The sequence below is a fragment of the Antechinus flavipes genome, chromosome 2 (assembly GCF_016432865.1).
Source record: "Antechinus flavipes isolate AdamAnt ecotype Samford, QLD, Australia chromosome 2, AdamAnt_v2, whole genome shotgun sequence".
NCBI classification, from domain to species: Eukaryota; Metazoa; Chordata; class Mammalia; order Dasyuromorphia; family Dasyuridae; genus Antechinus; species Antechinus flavipes.
The window spans coordinates 42,930,107-42,947,635 of record NC_067399.1 but is presented as its reverse complement, the minus strand read 5'-3'; the positions used below and the strand labels follow the sequence as shown (position 1 = coordinate 42,947,635).

Genomic DNA, 17,529 nt, shown 5'->3' with positions numbered 1-17,529 from the left:
TGGAAGTAACCCTGGAGTAGGAGAATGGAAAGAGAAGGAGCCAAGTACCAGTAAGGGAAAAGTTAGCTCTTGCAAGAAATTGCTCCCAGAAATGAATGCATCACAAATGGATGATCACTGTAGCACAGACCTTCTGTTGGACGTTGGAGTCTTGGCCCGCTCCCTTCCTCTTCAAGATCTTCCTCTTCCTGTCTGATTGGGCATGTAAATGAGAGATCCCAAAGGCTGGAACAATATTTCTGTGTCTCTATGGGATTAAAATCTTGGAACCTACCTTAAAAAGGCAAATTCTTGACTTATAAGTATTGGAGGAGATAATCTCTTAGGGGATTAGACTTGGAAAGGACTCTCACTTTGAATAGTTTTGGTGGGAAGATGGGTTCATACAGGTGGCTTGGCAAAGCCAGTCTGACCAATTTTCTACCAGTGTCTTTGATGGGCTCCTAGGTGAATTAGACTTCTTGGTGGGGAATCCATAGGTGAGCCTCAAATGAATTTCAGTAGCTCCCACCTAAGATCACAGAGTACATACAGAAGGCCAACAAGTAAAGATTTCCCTCCAATCAACTCTTCTATTTTTGTATGTCAGCCAGATAGTGTTTAAGTTTGAGGATGATTTGCTTGTTCTGAAAAGAGGTGGGAGATCTATACAGAGGAGATAAAGAAAAATAATGTGAAATAGAGTATCTATGAAAAAAGAATACAAGATATATATATATATATATATATATATACTGCCCACTTCCTGTTTCAGTGGGTCTCAGCCTCAGGACCATCTTCAGCATCTTGAAATTTTCTGGAGATAAAATCTATTCAACCTCCTCCTCTGTGGCAGATGTCCTGAGGCTTCAGTAGAAGGCTCCCCTTTTCCAAGCTGTCACATTTATAACATGAATAAAAGCACAAGATCATGAACTTGGAAGGAATCTTGTTCAGTAACTGAGATTGTTGTGACTTTCCCAAGACCCGCCATCTCCTGCTAGGTGGTTGTTGTTTGTCTTTTGTTCTCAAAGGGGACCTTGACATCAGGGATGAGACACCATGACATGCAAGTGAACTGGACTGAAGTGAGGGAGGGCTCGGCAAGGTCACCTGCCTCATTTTTTCCTCCAGAGCCATCTGGGTCCTGTGGCCAGATAGAGATCAGGAGATGGCCCTGAACTACCAGGTTGAACCTTAAGGAAAAACATGCAAAGAATAACTTCATGACTTCCACATTGGACCACTCCAATACTGTCCAACTCTGCCTGGACTTAGTGATCACCAATGGTTGGCCACTCCCGTCTCCATATACTTGCCCTCTCCCAGTGATTCCTTAGTTGTTGATTAATGAGCTTTATTCCCCATCCCCAATTCCCCATTCCCTCATACTTAACCATGTAGATAGGTTACTCTGTATCTGGCCAACCCTTTCACTGTGTTCTTTGGAATGCCTGCTCTATAAGGAATAATCTTCCTTTCATCTTAGACTCTTTAAATCTTTCTCACTCTTTCCATTTTCTGGCTTTCAATCAGTAAAATGAATATTTATTCAGCATCCAAAAAAAGGCAAAGGACTGTTCCTGCCCTCAAGAAGCTTATAATCTACTAGATAAAGAGGAAATGGTGGCAATCGGAGATAAAAGCTCAGGAGTAAAACTCCTGATGTGAGGCTAGATGTGAGTCACAAAAATTAAACACATGAAATGGAACCAGATTGCAACAAATGTCATGCTGAGCACACTCCTCTGTCGCCATCCTCTCTTTATATAGGACAGGAAAAAAAGAGAAAGAAACATATAAATGAAGAGGACAGAGGGAAATATACAATGAATGATTATAATTGTGAATGTAAATGGACTGAACACACTCATAAAAGAGAAGAAGATATCAAAATAGATTAGAAAAAAGAATTCATCTGTAGAGACTGTTAGAAGAAGAACATTTGAAATGAAAAGATGCCCATAGAGTAAAAATAAGATGTTGGAGCAAAATCTGTTTTGCTATTTATTTTTTCTGTTTTAATCTGGTGAAATTTGGGAAGATTTGGACAGATTTGTAGATAGCAATATAGAAGGAGGAATTGAAGATGAGAGAGAATGATAGAGGGGACACTCAGCTGGAAAAGATGGGAAGTGAGGGGATTAAGGATTTATGTAGAAGGGTTAGCCTTGGCAAAGAGAGGGGTTACTCATGAGGTTTTAGGTGTCTGATTGCTGATGTTGGAACCTTATGGAGACTGCTGCTGTCTTGGTCACAGGAACTTCTAGAGATTTGGGGCCATCGGAGGACATGTCTCTGGACTCAGAGTGACTGGAAGGCTTAGGTTGGCAGTGACAGGAGAGGAAGATGAATCGATTTGAGACATGGGATTATCCAAGTGCAAACTGAGAGGACACAGAAGAGAGCTGATGGAGGAAGAAAAGTACTCATGCTTTCCTTTCCTGTCCTGGGGCTGCTGCTTCAAATAAAGCATGAAGGAAGGGGGAAGGGAATGCATTATTAAGTACCTACATGTGCCAGGCACTATGTTGAACACGTTACAAATGTTATGGATTTGACACCTTGCAGCCATCACACGTGGGGAGGAGCTCATGAGGCTGCCCTTTTCCAAGCTGTCACACGCCTAACATGAATAGAAGCACAAGATCATGAACTTGGAAGGAATCAACTTGTCCAGTAACTGAGGCCCCCAAAAGCTTGTGACTTTCCCAAGATCTCAGGTAATAAGGAGTAGAACTAGGCTTGAAACATAGGACACCAATTTCAGTGTCCAAAGATTTAACAATAGGTTGGATGTTTGGGGTGAGCTCAAGTGAAGAGTCAAGGAGGACACCTGTGTTATGAGTCTGGGGACTTGAGAGGAACATCAACAACAACAGGGATGTTAGGAAGAAGTGAGCATTTGGGGGAACACTCTCATTCTCTTTGTATCTCTCTCTCTCTCTCTCTCTCTCTCTCTCTCTCTCTCTCTCTCACACACACACACACACACACACACACACACACACACACACACACACACTCTTCCAGTTTTCTTACATCTTACATTCTTTTCTGTTCCCTGGTCTCCTTGTTCTTCGAAGCAGACTGTCTCTCAGCTCCGGGCATTTTCTCTGGCTCTCCCCCATGTCTGGAACACTCTTTTTCACCTTCAGGCCCCAACTAGAAACCTGCCTTCCCCAGGTCACTTTTCCCAGTTCCTCTTAGTTCTGGTGCCTTCCTCCCCTCTCTTGGCGGTTTCCTGCTTGTCCCACACAGAGCTCCTTTATACCTTTGCAGGCTGTTACTCTAAGAGAGCATGAGCTCCCTGAGGTCCGATATTGTCTTGTTTTCCCTTGTATCCCCAGCACTTAGCACAGGACCTAGATCATGGTAAAGAGAGCTCGGAGCCTGGAGTCAGGAAGATCTGAGATCAGAGAGATCCTGGGACACACTTAGCCTCTATTTGCCTCAGTTTCCTCAGCTGCAATATGGAGCTAATAATAGCCTCCTCATAAGGTTTATGGAAGATCAGATGAGCTAATATTTGTAAAAATGTAGACCAAGTAATGGCACTGCTGGGTCAAAGGGTGTGCACAGTTTGATAGCCCTTTGGCCATGGTTCCAAATTGCTCTCCAGAATGGTTGGTTCAGTTCACAACTCCACCAACAATGCATCAGTGTCCCGGTTTCCCCAGATCCCCTCCAGCATCGATCATTTTCCTTTCCTGTCATCTTAGCCGATCTGAGAGGTAAGAGGTGGAGTTAGGAAGCTTTTTTAATGGTTCTCTGGGGCCTCTAATATAAGAGATTGACTCTTCTGTTTGGCATTTAGAATCTTTCTCAATCTGGTGTCACGCTCTGTCCCCATGTGGATTACATATTGGTCACCACCACGTACTCAAACTGGGACACATCATCTCCCGTCTCCTCTCTCCATTTCTTTGCCAGCCCTGGGATGACTCCTCAATGCCATTTCTCAGATTCCCTGACTCCCTCCTTAAGAGGTCCTTCCTGACACCCTCATGTCTCCCTATGATCTTTTCAGGTTTTTCTATTTCTTCCCAGAAGTTTTTACCTGTTCTTGCTTATTTGATACACTTTGCTTCCATCTGGAAGGATGAAATTACCTTGAGAATAGAGATGACATCACCTTCATTTTTGATAGGTGCCCAGTACAAAAGAGATAATTGGTAAATCTTGGTCAGATTGAGCTGAAAAGCTGATCCGCTGCTGATTGGCTCTCCTGCCAGATAATGGCCTAGACTGAGGATAAAAGGGACCTTGATGGCTGTGAATCAGGCTTGTCTTATATCTCTACAAAACCCTGTATTTTGATAGTAGCATAATTTCTAATATAAATTATATTCCCTGAGGATGATCTGTGAGTCTGTCTCCTTAAATCCAGAATCCAATTGGCAGGATGTATAAAATGTCAGTGGCTCCTAACAGGACACAAACCACCCTGTGGGAGCTTTGTGGGGATTAAAAGACCAAACATAGAGAAAACCTTTTGTGAATCACAAAGGCCATAGAGAAGTGAGGAATTATGAAAAATGGGGTAGCTGGGCAGTTAGGCTATCTATATAGCTATATCTATCCATCCATCCATCTGTATTTCTATCTATTGAAACATCCATCTATATTTCTATCTACCTACCTATTCCTCTGTATTTCTGCCTATTTGTCTGTCCATCTGTCTGTCTACCCATCATCTGTATGTTTATTTATCTACCTACCTATCTATAAATCTGTCTATTTATCCAAACATCTGTATTTCTATCTATCAATCTGTTTATCCATCTCTCTGTATTTCTATAGATCTCTGTTTATCTATTTATCTGGCCATCCGTCCACCTATATTTCTGTCTGTCTGTCTATCTATCTGTCTATCTGTTCATCCATCTATATTTCTGTCTGTCTATATATCTATTTATATATCTATCTCCCTATCTATCCATCTGTATTTCTATCTATCTATTCATCATCCATCTGTATATCTGTCTATATACCTGCCCATCTATCAATCCATCTATATTTTTGTCTTTCTTTCTATCTATCCATTCTTTCTATTTATCTATGTTTCTATCCATCCATCCATCTATATTTCTGTTTATCTATCCATCATCTGTATTTCTGTCTCTCTCTGTCTCTTTCCTTTCTTTCTCTCCCTCTCCCTCTGTCTCTCTCTCTCTGTTCCGCCCCCATATGTGTATATATATATATATATATATATATATATATATATATATATATATATATATATCTGTCTGTCTGTCTAGCTAGCTATCTTGAGTAGCATGAATAGGACTGAACCAAACAGGAAATGACAGAATCTTTCCAAAGCAGTTGGGTATCCAGGACTTTGCCCCTCATTTCCATGGATTTCCTTTAGCCTTGGGATGTGGACAGGTTTGGGGAAATATCCTGACCTGACTGGTGTCAGAAGAAGGCTCTCCTGGGTGGGAAAGGCCAGATCAGACTAGTTTGCAGGCCTAGTGACATCACTTAGAAAAGTCACACTTTCCCCTTAGTTCTCAGTTTCTCTCATTGTGAAGTAAGGAGAACGCCCTTTGCTTGATTTTTTTTCCCTCTCCTTTCCTTCCATGTTGCAAAAATAATATACAAGAGACTTAGAACTCTGATCCACAAAGGTATGAGATCAGCTGAACAAGAGCATTTCCTAGGTTTTTGCAGTGGGAATAATGGCAGGTCCCAGACCCAGGGTCTCTGCTTAAGACAAATTGGGGTATGAGAATATCAGGCGGTACCAGTCTGGCCCATGGGTCTGATCACTTTGGGAAATTCCTGTGCCCCCCTGGAAGGCTGGGCTAAGGCTGGATCTGCAGAGGCCATACTGCCCTGCACTGGACCTCACAAGGAGCCCGGATCAATTCTGGAGCTCGGAGAACCCAAGGTTGCCCCATAAAGACAGGGGGAATGAGGATGATGCTGGTGATGGTAAGTGGCATTTGCATGTGGCTTTAGGGTCTGCAGAGCACTTGACATGAATTCTCTCATGAGTCCTGCAACAACCCTGTAAGGTAGCCCCTATGGGAATTATGACCCTCCCCCATTTTATAGCTGAAGAAACTGAGACTCAGAGAAGGGACACAATTCACCCATAATCCAGTGGCTAGTGTCAGAAACAGGGTATAGACACCCACATTTTCCTGAGCCAAAGTCCAGCACTCTAGCAGGAGGTGGGGTACCCAAGGTAATAAGGGTTTTGGGGAGGGGGAGTCAAGAGCCACGAAGGGACAACAGTAGGAGCTAGGGGAGGCTGGGAGAGGGCACCTGGATGTGTTGTGTGAGGAGATGGGCGGGGGAAGAAACAATTCGGCGGTGTGGGAGGTACCAGTGTCTGCCAGCTGGCTCCCAGTGATGGCTCTATAACCTCCTGTGTCTTTTTCTTTTGCGACCTGGCCGGGGAAGGCCAGAATGACATCTTTGGGCTCCTTGCTCCCTGGGATGGTAGAAGGGATTCTGGTTTCCATAGGAACAGATGCAGAGCTCGGAGGTCCTCCTGACTCTGGGTCATGTCTTTGGGGCTTAGGGCTACGAGCCAGTAGGTCCCCCCCGGCCTCTCGGTCAGCCCCCGTCCGTTACCGGGAAGGGCTGGCGTTTGCCGCTGGATCCGGCCCTGGCTTTTCCTGATGTGGTTTGGGTGGGGAGGGGGATGAGAGGAGCCGGTCACATTTCTGCTGCAGAGCTGAGAGTGAATTATTTTAGATTTTTATTTCCTTAGAAGCAGAAGTTAGAAATCTAACCCTAGAGATGGGGAGGCGCAGGGTGGGGGAAGGGACTTGCCCGGGCTCCCTCAGGGGGAAGAGTCAGGGCCACAGCTCGGGGCCCTGATCCCAGGTCGCCCTTCCCCACATCCCCGCCCCGGTTATGGCAGAGAGGAAGGAAGCAGGGGCGGCAGCTGCGGCCCTGGGAGCCCCGCAGCGAGCTAGAACTCATAGGGGGAGATGAAGGCGGTGATCCTGAAGACGTGCTTGCCCAGCAGCGCCTTCTTGGAGAGCTCGCTCATCTCCAGCTGCACCTCCAGGGTGGCGGGGCCCGGCACGGGGCTGGTCAGCACCAGCTCGCCCGTGTGCCGGTCCGAGCGCTGCACGGCGAAGGCCCCGAGGCCCCGGCCCCCCGTGATGGCGAAGCGCAGGCTGTCCCCCAGGAAGCGGGTGGTGGACATCCTGAAGAGCACCCGGGGCACCGTGCGGTTGGAGGGCAGCGGCAGGTAGTGGAAGGAGATGGAGTTGGCCGCCTGGCGGCAGGCCTGGCTCTCCACCGGGCACGGGTTCCGCTCGCACTGGCTGCAGGAGAGAAGGAAGCTGAGGGCCCCCCCGCCCCTCCCCCCAGGGTCTCGGGGGCAGGACGAGCGGGGCCCTCAGCCTGCTTCCCGCCTCGGAGCGAACCCATCCATCTTTAAGGTTTGCACAGTGCTTACAGACACCTCGTTCTGGGCATCTGGGAGCACCGGTGCTCCCTAAGTCGTTCCCTTTCCCTCTAAGCTACATGCTGTTCATCCTCATTTCCCACTGAAGACCCTGAGGGCAGACTAAGCGACCTGTCCGCCCCGTAAGTGTCTGAGGGCAAATCTGGACTCGGGTCTCCCAGACTCCAAGCCCACCTAGAGCCCACAGGGCATCCCGATGGGGGCTTCCGCCCCTGGGGCGAGGGAGGGCTGGCCCGACAGTGCTCCTTGGAGCACCGAGCGTGGGTAGCTGTGGATGCCCTGGGCGCTGGCCAGTGGGGGGGGGGGGCGCCGGTCCTGGGAGCCGGTGCTGATCTGGCTGCCATGGCTTCCAGGTTCAAACAGAAGCCCTGGTTAGCTTCTCAGCTCCACTTCCCTAGTCCGCTCACACCTTATCTTCCCCTCCTTACCGGGACTCCGGCCTCTCTCTGCCCTCACGGGCGGTGCCCCGTCACTCGTTTTCATCGGCCGCCCCCGGCGGGGGCCAGAATAAGTCCCAGCAAAAAGCCCACCTTCTGCAAGAAGGCTTCCCCCTCTAATCCCAGCGCTCTCCCTTGGGACGGGCTCCGCGGTGCCCTGTGGCAGTCTGCTTCTTCAGAAGAGTGGGAGCCCCTGGGGACGGGGGCCTCTCCCCCTTCTCTCTACCTCCATTGCCTGGCACCCAGTGGGCCCTACTGGCGGCTTCCTGACTGGCACCTCCTCCCAACAGAGGGAGGCCCGGGGAGCCACTCACAAGGCCGAGGTCTTCACGTAGCTGGTGTTGTGCCGGGGCCGGGGACACTCGGGCCGCACGCACTGGAAGCCCCCGAAGGTGTTGATGCAGAGCTCGCCCCGGCTGCAGTTGTGCTGCTGGTCTGCACACTCGTCCACATCTGGCCAGAGCAAGACAGATGCTGCTCTTAACCCCCTCCCCCCGGAGCTTCCCTCCCCCTTTCCTGCCCACTCTGTGTCTTCACTTTCATTCCTTTCCTCTCTCATTCTTGCTCTCCCATGATTCCCCCCGACTTTGCCCTCTCCTCTCTCTGTCTCTCTCTCTGGGTGTCTCTCTACCTCTCTTTTTCACTTTCTCTCTCTTTCTCCCCTTCCTTCCCTCTCTCCTCTCTCTGTCTCTCCTCTTTCATTCCTTTTCTTTCTTTCTCATTCTTGCTCTCCCACTCTTTTCTCTCTCTCCCTTTCCCTCTTTCCCTCTCTCCTCTCTCTGTCTCTCCACTTTCATTCCTTTCCTCTCTCATTCTTGCTCTCCCATTCTTCCCCCCGACTTTGCCCTCTCCTCTCTCTGTCTCTCTCCCCTGTCTCTCTCTCTGGGTGTCTCTCTACTTCTCTTTTTCACTTTCTCTCTCTTTTTCCCCTTCCTTCCCTCTCTCCTCTCTGTCTCTCTTTCATTCCTTTTTTCTTTCTCATTCTTGCTCTCCCACTCTTTTTTCTCTCTCCCTTTCCCTCTTTCCTTCTCTCCTCTCTGTCTCTTCCAGCTCTCAATCTGTCCTCTGATGATCTCAGGATAATTGATCCTGATAGATGGGCTGGATCTCCAAAGAGGAGCTCCTGATCCTTCTCAACAAGGGATATGTGGGGAGTCTGACCTTCCCAGCTCAGTCTTTTCTTGTGTCCAAGGGGAGCTCACAGAGACAAGGGGAGCGGTCTCGCAGCCCCTGAGTTCTCCTGGTTCATCCCCACCCTCTCCCCTCAATTTCCTCTTATATACTGGGGTGGAGGTGGAAGGCATAAAAGTCACTCCCAAACTCCCTGGGACATGGGAAAACCAACAAGATACTGTCTCTGGATCCCAAGGAGAGTTATGTGCAGGATTACTCTCTAGAGTTCTTGAGTGAGAGGAGAGACGGGAAGAGATGCAGAGGGCAAGCCATGATGAAAAATGGAGGCCGTATCTGAAGGTCAAAGGCACCCTCCCCCCTCTCCTCCCTCCCCCCTCTCCTCCTCCCGTTTCAGCATCCCCCAGGGAGGAGAGAGGCCCTGAATAGAAGCACCCACCTTCACACGTGTTTTGGTCGGGGTTGAGCAGGTAGCCTGGGGGGCAGATACAACGGTAGGACCCAGGCAGGTTGATGCAGCTGTGGACACAGATTCTGTTCTGGTGGTTCAGCTGGAAGAGCTGGCACTCATCAACATCTGGGAAGGTGAGCAGCAGAGGGTCGGAAGGCGGCCGGAGACAGCCTCAGAGTCTCCTCCTCCCTTCCCTGCCACCCCTTCCCCGTCCCTTGGGCTGGTCCCACCCGAGGCTCTAACACTGCAATGGACCTTGGATGACTAGAGTCCAACCCTTCCATTTCCAAAAGGAGGAACCGCAGCCCTGAGTCAGGGAATTATCTGAGGTCGCTCCGCGAACAGCAGAGCTGGGATTTGGGCCAGGCCTGGGGCTCTCAGGACTCCTTCCACTACATCCCATTCCTTAGGGCCATGGGTCTCCAAGATCTTGGCTGGAAGACGTAGGAAAAGTCTGGTTCTTTGTCTAGAACCTGTACTAAGCTGGGCCCTCTGTTTCCCTGTCCTCCCCCCAGGCCTCCTTGGAAGGGGTGACCCAGAGCCCAAGCACTGGGTTCCAATCCCTCCTCCGTTTGAGCAAGCACAAATCTGGAGCCCCGCTATTGTCGGGAGCACAAAGGGACAGGCGCTGGCCCAGATCTCACTGATCTAGGGAATTCCCTGACAACAAGATGCTCGAGTTCTACTGAAAGATCACACCCTGCAAGTGTAGATAGACAAGGGATCATCTGAGAGGAGAGAGAGCCCTCCCAAGGGTCCTCAAAGCCAGCGGTGAAAGCCGGGGGTTCTGGGGCTGGGGAGGGGCATGCAGGCTGCGGGGCTGCGGGGCCCAGAGACACAGAGCCCCCGCGGGGCCGGGGCCGGGGGAGGGAGCACGGCCCCCTGTGGGGTCTCCCCGCTAGTAAGCGACACTCGGCTGTCCCTCCAGACTGGCGTCCCCCACTCTCCCGGCCTCCCGCGCACATCCTCACCTTGACACAAGCCGCCGGCGCGCATCTGGAAGCCCGCGTCGCAGCTGCACTGACGGGCGCCCTGCCCGTTCTCGGCACAGCGGGGCTGGCGGCTGAAGGAGGAGTTGCTCAGGGACACCCAGTCTGGGAGAAGTTGGGGAGAGGGACGGGCGGAGAGGGCGCGGTCAGAGGGGAGCGGCCGAGCCCGGGCCGGTACCGCTGAGCCCGAGGCCCAGGGGGTCCGCAGGGCTGCTCAAAGGGCGGTTCCAGCGCTCTCCCACCCCCCCTCCCAGGTCTTCCCAGTTGGACCGGCAAAGTCCCCCGAGTATCAGACTGGGAGATGCTGAGGGTCAGGGAAGCCAGCAAGGGGCGGCCAGGAACCAGTCTGGACAGGGACTCTGGAGATTAGGGTGAAGGGGCGTGTGCCCTGTGACATATGTGGCTCCCCTCACCCAACCCCCCTCACCCCCGGACCGGACGCGGAGAGCCCGCCTCGTTCTCCCGTAGGAGAATCCTTCCCGGCTCTGCCCGCGTTCCCTGTACTTTCTCAGCTCCCCTTAAGTAGACCCCCGGGGGTTCAGCCCGGGGACCTCTGGGGGGCGGAAGCCGCTGCTCCCCCGCGGAGGGTGGGAGGGGGCGTTCCCTGGGCTTGTCCCGCTGGGGGCACTCACAGGAGGCGGCCGGGGTCTGGCAGTTGCTTCCGGTCCAGCCGCTGGGACAGAGGCAGACGTAGCGCTGCACCTCATCCACACACGTGCCCCCGTTGGTGCAGGGCTGCCCGGCGCAGTCATCGATACCTGGGGCCGGGGGGAGGGGGCGGCCGTCACTCCGGCCCCCGGGCGCAGCGGGCCCCTCCCCCCTCCCCCCACGGCCCCCGGGCGCAGCGGGCCCCTCCCCCCTCCCCCCACGGCCCCCGGGCGCAGCGGGCCCCTCCCCCCTCCCCCCACGGCCCCCGGGCGCAGCGGGCCCCTCCCCCCTCCCCCCCACGGCCCCCGGGCTTGTGCCGGGATTGTCTGGGGGAGGGGCCCGGGATCTGCGTCTGCGCGGAATCACCTGGAGCCCCCCCGGAGCCGGCATCTGGGGCCACGATCCCTTCGTCACCCCGACATTCTCCAGCGTCGCCCCCACCTCCCTCCAACAGCCCGCCCCTCCCGCTGTGAATACGTCACTCTTGCAAAAGGGCTGCTGCCCGCTCCACGTCCGGTTCTCCTGGCAGAGCCGAGTCTCGGAGCCCACCAGCTGGAAGCCGGCGTCGCACAAGAAATGCGCCTCGTGCCCGATGCCCGCTTTCTTCCCTAGCTTCCTGCCGTGGCTGGGCACGGCCAGAGGGGGGCACGTCTCTGCGGAGAGGGAAAAGAGAAAGAATTCCGGCTCCTACAGCCCAGCCTTCTCCCGGCAGCCTCGGGGGTCATCATCCCACTTCACAGATGACAAAACTGAGGCGACCCCGTCTCACCCCAGTGAGGATGTAGTTAGAAGTCACCGCCCTAGCCGGAGGGGGGGCTTTGCTTCTCCTGGCCCTGGGAGCCCTGTAGGGAGCCCCCGCCCCAGCTGTGGGAGCCTAAGCCAGTCCCACAATCACCTGGACAAGGAGGGGGTGACTCCCGGGCGCGATGGAGGCCGTTTACTGTTAGAGGAAAATCCCGACAGACTAGAAGCGGCTATGGAGTCTCATTACTCAGATCATGGGAAGCCTGTCCGACCAATCATGGGATCGGGGTTCAAAGTTCTGGGAGACCTGAGAGGTCTAAGCCGGATGCGGGGTTCATGGTTGTGGGGGACCTGAGAGGTCTAAGCCGGATGGGGGGTTCGTGTTTGTGGGAGACCTGAGAGGTCTAAGCCGGATGGGGGGTTCATGGTTGTGGGAGACCTGAAAGGTCTAAGCCGGATGGGGGGGTTCATGTAATTTCCCCCCAGCCACACCAGGTCCTCGCCCAGGCTCCCACTCCACCCTGGACTCCAAAGCCTCGCACGGCCGGCCCAGAGCGGCCCGGAGCCTGGGACAGATAAAGCTCGTCCCGAGTGGGCCCATCCAGCCCGGCTCCATGGTTACCGTTCCTCCGCGTGGCCTGCTTGTGGACGTTCCCCTGCAGCAGGGTGAGCTGCTTCCTGAGGCTGCGCAGGCCCTGCAGCTGGGCGGCTTCCTGGCTGGACAGCAGTTTCTGCATCTGGCGGATGGTGGTGAGCACTGACCGCTTGCTCAGGCAGCCCTGGGGGACGGAGGATGGACACCCGGGATCCACCATCTGCAGGGACCCCTCCGCCAGGGGGGCCTGTGGGAGGGCCACGGGAGTGCCTCCCCCTTGTGGGAAGCCCCAAAGCCCTCCCTTCCCAGAGCTCCCCCAGCCACATCTGGACCTTCTCTCACCATAGAACTCCATTCCCTGCATTCTACCTCTACCGAGGTCCAGAAAACTGAAATAAATTGCCCAAAGTCGAGAGGCCGCTAGATGGAATGATGGATCTGAGTTCAAATTCAGCCTCAGGCTCAGTGTCTCTGAGCCCCTTCTTCTTCTGCAAAATGGGGTTCTCTGACTCCAAGTCCCTTCAACCAATCCTTGTAGGGCGGCCTCCAGCTCCCCTTTACTCTGGCTAACCTTTCAACAAAGTCCGCAGCTTTCCTGAAACGTGCCTCTGAAGGCCAAATGTTCCAGGTGCGATCCTCCAGAATGGGGACAGCCCCTCTCTCGTTTTCCTCATCCGGGAGACCCCGTTACACTGTTGACCCTTTTTATGCCTCAGCAGGGGCTCTCTGTCAGGGTGGACAGGACTTGAAACTTGAGAAGTCTGAGTTCGAATCCTTCCCCAGACCCTCCCTGGCTGTATGGCTCTGGGCAAATCATTTACACTCTCCTATTTTTATTTTTCTCTTCTATAAAATGGGGATAATCACAGTACCTGCCTCATAGACCCCTTGTAAGGATCAAATGAGATCAGGGTGTAAAATATTTTGCAGATCTTAAGGTGCTTATTGTCAGAGAGAGAGAAACCTGTGACTGTCCACTTAACCCAGACAAAAGGCATCAGAGACACGTGCAAAAGCCTGATCAAATCCAGAAAGCTGGGTATTGGGTTTGGTTCTTCACGCTGACCTCTCGGTGCCTTGATTTCACCATTTGGGAAATAGGTATGGTAGTCGTGCAGTTCAGGATGTGGCCCTATGGGAGGGGTTACCTAGATGCTGCTTCCCAATTGCTCCTTAAGGGGAGAATTGGTGGCTGAAATGAGTGAAGGGGCTCCCCTTACCTGCCCATCACTGAGAGGGACCTGCAGAAGGCTCAGGATTATGAGAAACAGCAGCCCAAACATCATTGTGGATGAGGTTCGGCAAGTCCTGGGGGTGGGCGAAAGCCTGGAGGAGAGAAGAAATAGCACCCAGGACCAGAGCATCATGGGAGGAGGGTACGAGAGCACCCAGGACCAGAGAATGTCTGGGGTAGGGTATGAGAGCATCCAGGATCAGAGCATCTCTGGGGGAGGGTACAAGAGCACCAGGTCCAGAGCATCTGGGGAAAGGTATGAGAACACCCAGGACCAGAGCATCCTGGGAAGAGAGTGGGAGAGCACCCAGCACCAGAGCATTATGGGAGAAGGGTACAGGAGCACCCAGGACCAGAGCATCTGGGGGAGGGTATGAGAGCATCCAGGACCAGAACATCCTGGGAGGAGAGTGGGAGAGCATCCAGGTCCAGAGCATCTGGGGGAGGATATGAGAGCATCCAAGATCAGAGCATCCTGGGAGGAGAGTGGGAGAGCACCCAGGTCCAGAGCATCTGGGGGAGGGTATGAGAGCATCCAGGACCAGAGCATCCTGGGAGGAGAGTGGGAGAGCACCCAGGTCCAGAGCATCTGGGGGAGGGTATGAAAGCATCCAGGACCAGAGCATCCTGGGAGGAGAGTGGGAGAGCACCCAGGACCAGAGCATCCTGGGAGGAGAGTAGGAGAGCACCCAGGTCCAGAGCATCTGGGGGAGGGTATGAGAGCATCCAGGACCAGAGCATCCTGGGAGGAGAGTGGGAGAGCACCCAGGTCCAGAGCATCTGGGGGAGGATATGAGAGCATCCAGGACCAGAGCATCCTGGGAGGAGAGTGGGAGAGCACCCAGGACCAGAGCATCCTGGGAGGAGAGTACAGAGCACCCAGGTCCAGAGCATCTGGGGGAGGGTATGAGAGCATCCAGGACCAGAGCATCCTGGGAGGAGAGTGGGAGAGCACCCAGGACCAGAGCATCCTGGGAGGAGAGTAGGAGAGCACCCAGGTCCAGAGCATCTGGGGGAGGGTATGAGAGCATCCAGGACCAGAGCATCCTGGGAGGAGAGTGGGAGAGCACCCAGGACCAGAGCATCTGGGGGAGGGTATGAGGCTCTGGGCTGGTTGGAGCCTCCTTCCAGAGCCAGATTTTCTGCCTTCATTAACAAGCACAGGAGGCTGCCCTTTCCTGGCAGGGGCCAGGGAGGGGAAGGCAGAGGGAACAGGGAGGGGTGAGGAGCGGGGCCACCCAGTGATCCTCTCCCCGGGACCATGGGAGCTGCGTCCTGACTCCCTGTGGTCAGGAGAGGGTCACTGGCTCCAGAGAGCTCCCTTCAGGGATGGCTGCGGTCCGCGGGCTGCTCCTGGGGCTGGCAGCCCTTTCCTCCTGCTCCTGGAGGCGGCTCCTGGGGGCCCTTGGCGGGTCCCCAAGATGGCCAGCGCCCAGCCCATCCTCCTGGCCCCGGGTCGGGTTAGGAGCCTCCCTGAGGCTGGGCTTCCCCAGGACCAGGGCCTGGGGGCACAATCGTTTCCCTCAGCGGAGCCTCCCCAAGCCCCCACCCCCCCTCACTTACGGTAGTGAGCCAGTCCTGCCTGGGGCCAGCCACGCCGGGTCCGGGCGCCGGGTCCTGCTGGCCTGTCCTCCTCCGCTCCGGAGACGCTGCCTCCTCTCGCGCTCTGACTTTCTAACTTGAGGGGGCGGGGCCGGGGAGGGGCTGCCTCCTTCCCCCTTCGGGGTCCCCCCTTACCACCGGAGAGCTGCCCTGGGGAGGGGCTTGTGGGCAGCCCTGTATGTGGTGTGTGTTTGTCTCTGCGAGGGAGGGGCCCCCCAAAACTGGATCTCCCCTCCTCCTCCTTCCTGCCTGCATCCCGGGAGAAGGTGAGAGCCTGCAGGCTTGTTTGCATTAAGAGCCCCTCCCTACGTCCCTGGCCCGGCCCCAAGCCCTGGCTCCTGCAGCTGCAAGGATGGAGAGGGCGGGAGCCATCAGACCTACTGTGTGCAATGCCCTGGACCAAAGAAAAGGGGAATAGGGGCTCGGCTCCGGAGGAACCTGGGGTCCCCAAGACAGGGCGCGCTCAGTAAGTGAAAACTCAGCTCAGAGAAGGAAGCAAATGAGAAAGGTCCTGATGCACCCCAGAAGATGGAGGCCCAGGATGTGGGGATGACACAGGAATGATGGAGCTGGGGGAGTCCGTCCCCTCCCTCTGCCCACAAGCAGCACCGTGGACTGTCCATAGAGGCTTTAATGGAAGCTGCTCCTCCCGAGGCAGGGGAACATTCCCACAGTGCATCCCCAAAGAATGGGGCGTCCCTGGGGTTCCCCCAAATGCCCAAGGTCCTACCAGCATGGCTGGCATCCCCCTCCCTGTACGGCAGGGCCATCTTCCCCTCGCAGAGTTCTCACCACGTCACTCCCCTTCCTCTTCAGAGGAATAAGTAGGGAAGAATCAAACTAACTAGCCCGGTGGCTCGTGCATAGAGCCCTGGATTTGTACGGTGGGTTCAAAGCCCACCTCAGGCCCTGGCCAGGGGCCTCCCCTAACTTAGTCTGGTTCCTCTAATAGCAGAGAGCTATTGTAAATAAATGTATGTATTGTATGAGAGCTCTGAGATGTATATATATATGTATATATGTATATACACACACATTATATATGTGTGTATACATATTATATACATATGTAATATATGTATATATACATGTATTATGTTATATGTATATTATTTTATATGGGTGCATCTCTATTATATACACATATAAAAATATGTATACTTATATATGTTAATGCTTATATGTTGTAATGTATAAATGCTTGTAAGACAGACCCCCAGACCCCCAGAAGAGAGAGCCGGGGCTTGCCTGCAACCCTGAGGGTGACTCTCTGATCACCCTCCCTGCGGGCAGAGGGGCTGCAAGGAGACCTCTGATGCCCCCCAGCACTGGGAGGACAAGGGATGTGATAATGTTCTCCCACCTCCACACGCCCTTAGTGCTTTTATCAGAGGAGACAATAGGGACTTTGGGAGGAACATCACCATAAACACAGGTGGTGGGCCCGGAGGAGCTCCCCTGCCTTCCTCTTGCCCTCTGCCCGTCAGCATTTGTACCTCGTCCCGACTCCGCCCCCCCAATCTCTTCCTTGTGTATCTTGTGTACCTATGGGTGCTTGTGGGTACGCTCCTCGGAGGCAGGGTCGGCTTCTGCCTTTCCTTGCCCTCCCAGGCCTTGGCACGGGGCCCGGCGGGCAGCGAGCCCCCAGTAAGGGCCTGCCCCCTGCCTGGCTGAGGTGGGCGCGGGATGGCCAGCTCCTGAGGATTCTGCTGGTTCCGGAGAGCCCTGGTAGGAGGGCTGCCCAACGAAGGGTCATTAGCAACTGGGGCCCCGAGCTCTCGGCCTGGGAGGGAGAGGAGTTGGCAGGGGACGGAGCCAGAGGCCGGAGGCCCGAGCTGCTGCCAAGTCTGCCCAGCCCCACACACTGTGCCCATTCACAGGGAAAGAATCACTCATTCACGCCCAGTGGGGAACTGCTGGCAGCGCCTGCCTCCCTATCGGAGAGGGAATGGCTCTCTCTGCTGGTGACTGGTGGGAGGGGAGACAGCTCCCTGGCACACGGCTTGGTCCCCCTCCCCAGTCTGAGCCACGAGGGCAGCAGGTCCTGGAAGGGATCTGGGACGGCCTCAGGCACCTCGCCAGCCCTGCCATCCCAAGAGGAAGGCAGGGGAGCTCCTCCGGGCCCAGAGCGAACCCAGGAGGGGATCAGACCTGAGCACTTCTCCCAGGTCCAGGGGAATGGGGGCCAAGTCTCCTCTGGGACAATGATGCAAAAACCTCCGATGTCATTTTCTCTTAGAAATTATGTTCTATATTGGATTTAACACATATTTTTAAATCG

General features: G+C 54.2%; 1 protein-coding gene and 1 long non-coding RNA gene across 3 annotated transcripts; one reads left to right on the top strand and one right to left on the bottom strand.

Annotated features, from left to right (window-relative positions):
- Window positions 1-6,674: 6,674 nt before the first annotated feature.
- Window positions 6,675-16,173, bottom strand: LOC127547672 (fibulin-7-like). 2 transcript variants are annotated; one of them, XM_051974638.1, is made up of 9 exons: window positions 15,210-16,173; window positions 13,633-13,738; window positions 12,440-12,596; window positions 11,556-11,726; window positions 11,058-11,183; window positions 10,408-10,530; window positions 9,425-9,562; window positions 8,169-8,307; window positions 6,675-7,274 (listed from the first exon to the last, which is right to left on the bottom strand). In XM_051974638.1, exons 2-9 carry the CDS (start codon window positions 13,696-13,698, stop codon window positions 6,914-6,916), a joined length of 1,281 nt encoding a protein of 426 aa, XP_051830598.1. In that variant the 5' UTR covers window positions 13,699-13,738; window positions 15,210-16,173; the 3' UTR covers window positions 6,675-6,913. The 2 variants fall into 2 exon arrangements, with proteins under 2 accessions (XP_051830598.1, XP_051830597.1); XM_051974637.1 differs by lacking the exon at window positions 15,210-16,173 and having other exon boundaries at window positions 13,633-13,839.
- On the top strand, window positions 14,127-15,211 carry LOC127547674 (uncharacterized). The gene is made up of 3 exons (XR_007950248.1): window positions 14,127-14,224; window positions 14,340-14,415; window positions 14,530-15,211. It is a non-coding gene; the product is annotated as an uncharacterized LOC127547674 (long non-coding RNA).
- Window positions 16,174-17,529: the final 1,356 nt, after the last annotated feature.